At 52.2% G+C, this 3,128-nt stretch overlaps 1 protein-coding gene across 1 annotated transcript; it reads left to right on the forward strand.

Moving 5' to 3' along the window:
- Positions 1-395, forward strand: LOC137317930 (histone H2A-like). The gene has a single exon (XM_067980931.1). It carries the CDS (start codon positions 6-8, stop codon positions 393-395), a length of 390 nt encoding a protein of 129 aa, XP_067837032.1. The 5' UTR covers positions 1-5.
- Positions 396-3,128: the final 2,733 nt, after the last annotated feature.

Below are 3,128 nucleotides of genomic sequence, written 5' to 3' on the forward strand. Positions count from 1 at the left end.
TTGAAATGTCTGGAAGAGGAAAAACCGGCGGGAAAGCTCGGGCCAAGGCCAAGTCTCGCTCATCCCGGGCCGGACTGCAGTTCCCTGTGGGCCGTGTTCACAGGCACCTGCGGAAAGGGAACTATGCTGAACGTTTGGGTGCCGGAGCCCCGGTCTATCTGGCTGCTGTGCTCGAGTATCTGACGTCTGAATTCCTCGAGCTGGCCGGCAACGCGGCCCGCGACAACAAGAAGACCCGCATCATCCCCAGACACCTGCAGCTGGCCATCCGCAACGACGAGGAACTCAACAAGCTTCTGGGAGGGGTGACCATCGCCCAGGGCGGGGTGCTGCCTAATATCCAGGCCGTGCTGCTGCCGAAGAAAACCAGCAATGTGAGCGCCAAGAGCAAGTAAAGCGGACACGATTTGATCTGATAACCCAAAGGCTCTTTTCAGAGCCACCCACTGTATCGGTGAAAGGGCTGGTTGCTGTCGAAGCGAGTCAGGAATCAATTTAATAGGGGCTTGATTCCGATCCCAGAAACTAACAATAACTTGTTCAATACATATGATCCAGATCGGTCTGCTGCAGTACTCGCTTCTGGACAGCAGATGTCGCCAATCTCCCATAGATTGATAATTGCAGATTGTATGGTGAATGAGACAATAAATAACAAAATCGTCAGAATTGTCAATTGGGCGTGAGGGATACAGAAATACCAGGGACGCCTATCATTATTTTCTGTCTCATTCTCGGACAACACTGGCTCAGTCTGAGTTATTTTGCCCAGATTTGAACAGATGCTGACTGATATGCTGATTATTGTGTCAGCGATTGCTGAATTGAGAATGTGAGTGCAATTTCTTTTTGGATGTGAGTGAGGGAATTATTCTGTCCCTGTCCGTCCCACATCTGCTCCCTCCCTTTTATGCATTTCCCATTCAAACAAGTTTCTCACAGCCATGCGATTTCAACCCAGGCGATCACAGCTCTTTCCATCGCCGATTTGGTGGCTCTGAAAAGAGCCTTTGTTGAACTTGGTGCTGAAGCCGGGTCGGGTTTAGGCGCGCTCCCCGCGGATGCGGCGGGCCAGCTGGATGTCTTTGGGCATGATGGTGACTCGCTTGGCGTGGATGGCGCACAGGTTGGTGTCCTCAAACAGCCCCACCAGGTAAGCCTCGCTGGCCTCCTGCAGGGCCATGACGGCCGAGCTCTGGAAGCGCAGGTCTGTCTTGAAGTCCTGAGCGATCTCTCGCACCAGGCGCTGGAAGGGCAGTTTGCGGATCAGCAGCTCGGTGGATTTCTGGTAGCGGCGGATCTCCCTCAGAGCCACAGTGCCGGGCCTGTAGCGATGAGGCTTCTTCACTCCGCCCGTGGCTGGAGCGCTCTTCCTGGCCGCTTTGGTAGCCAACTGTTTGCGAGGGGCTTTCCCGCCGGTCGATTTGCGCGCTGTCTGCTTGGTCCTGGCCATTTTCTGAACAGATCGCAACACAACCCGAGACACAGAGACTCTTAATACAAAGTGCGCACTGGGGCCGCCTTTTAAATGGTCTAATTTGATCCGCCCCTGGCATGTGATTGGCTGAAGTCCCACACCCTGTCAGGGAGGGACCGCCCCGGGACTGTGATTGGTAGATTTGAACCGAGCTCTGTCAGACCGAAACGGCGGGAGGTATTGTGCCCAATTGGCTGAGCTGAAACTAAACATGAATTTCAAAATGCCCGCCAATTTCAGGTCATCAAATAACAGTTTCAAGAAAATCTCATTTCCCTCAAGCAATTTAAGAATCCCTCTCTGTATAATCTCCATTATTTCCAACTCCTCAGCTCAAATCTCAAGCTGTTTCACATTCCGGTTCATTCTCTGATCTGCCTGTAAACGGGCGGGAATTAAGCCCCGGTCATTGTTTTCCTGAACGGGACAAAGTCCAGCATCAATTTCAAAAATCCCGCTAGTTCCAGCCCGGTGAACCGCTCCTCAAACAGAAACTTCACATCGACCTGATAATTGAATGAAACACCGAGCAGAGAGGACACAGCGGGAGAGGTTGTGAGGCGGGATTTTACTCTGAACGGAGAATGTAATGTCTGCGGAAAGACTCTGTATCACCACCTGTTCATTTATACCGTGAAACCGGGAATTCCGCTTTCTCTCGGGATGGCTGATCTCCCTTGACTGAATGTTGGGGAATCTCCCCATCGTAATTAAATATCGGAAACTGCTTCCCCACTCCTAAATATTCCCTCTCCCCGTTCCCAGGTCAGTGCTCTCTCTGTGAGGCGGTGGGTGGCTCTTAGAAGAGCCTTTGTTTTGTGTTCGGTTAGAAAGGGTCCAGTTGTTCAGCCGCCGAATCCATAGAGAGTGCGGCCCTGCCGTTTCAGAGCGTACACCACATCCATGGCAGTGACCGTCTTGCGCTTGGCGTGTTCAGTGTAGGTGACCGCGTCCCTGATCACATTCTCCAGGAAAACCTTCAGCACCCCGCGGGTTTCCTCGTAGATCAGACCCGAGATCCGCTTGACACCGCCACGGCGAGCCAGGCGGCGGATGGCTGGTTTGGTGATCCCTTGGATGTTATCACGAAGCACTTTCCGGTGCCGCTTGGCTCCTCCTTTGCCCAGTCCTTTGCCTCCTTTACCTCTGCCAGACATGATGATTCTTCACTCAGATCGCTGCTGAATGAACAGCGAACTTATGCTGGTTCCCTTTTTATGCAGCCTGTCCCGACCTGACTGAAACATTCACAGGATGATAGAGGGAGGGGAGGAGACAAAGTGAGACATTAAACAGAGAGGGGAGGAGACAGAGTGAGATATTAAACAGAGAGGGGAGGAGAGAGTCAGAGTAACGGACAGAGCAGAGAGCGGCCTCTGATCTTCCAACTCCACCTCCAGCTTTCTCCACCCGCCAATTTCAAACCGTTTATCGATAACTGAACCGAAACACAGCGCTCCGCACAAACCCTTACAGACTCGGGCTTCATATTCAAGGATATGGGAAGGGGCTATTCCCAGACTCGCCCCTTCCTATATCTAACACCGGAATGTTTGCTGTCGAAAAACTTTCACCGGAATTGAAAGCACCAGTTTCGATTTAAACCCGTTTCATTGCTGCACTGATCGCGCTCTCTCACCCGATTGCTGAC

The sequence above is a fragment of the Heptranchias perlo genome, unplaced genomic scaffold, assembly GCF_035084215.1.
Source record: "Heptranchias perlo isolate sHepPer1 unplaced genomic scaffold, sHepPer1.hap1 HAP1_SCAFFOLD_64, whole genome shotgun sequence".
Taxonomy (NCBI): domain Eukaryota; kingdom Metazoa; phylum Chordata; class Chondrichthyes; order Hexanchiformes; family Hexanchidae; genus Heptranchias; species Heptranchias perlo.

Coding starts and splice junctions, on each gene's coding strand:
- LOC137317930 (XM_067980931.1), top strand. CDS start 6: ATGTCTGGAAGAGGAAAAACCGGCGGGAAAGCTCGGGCCAAGGCCAAG.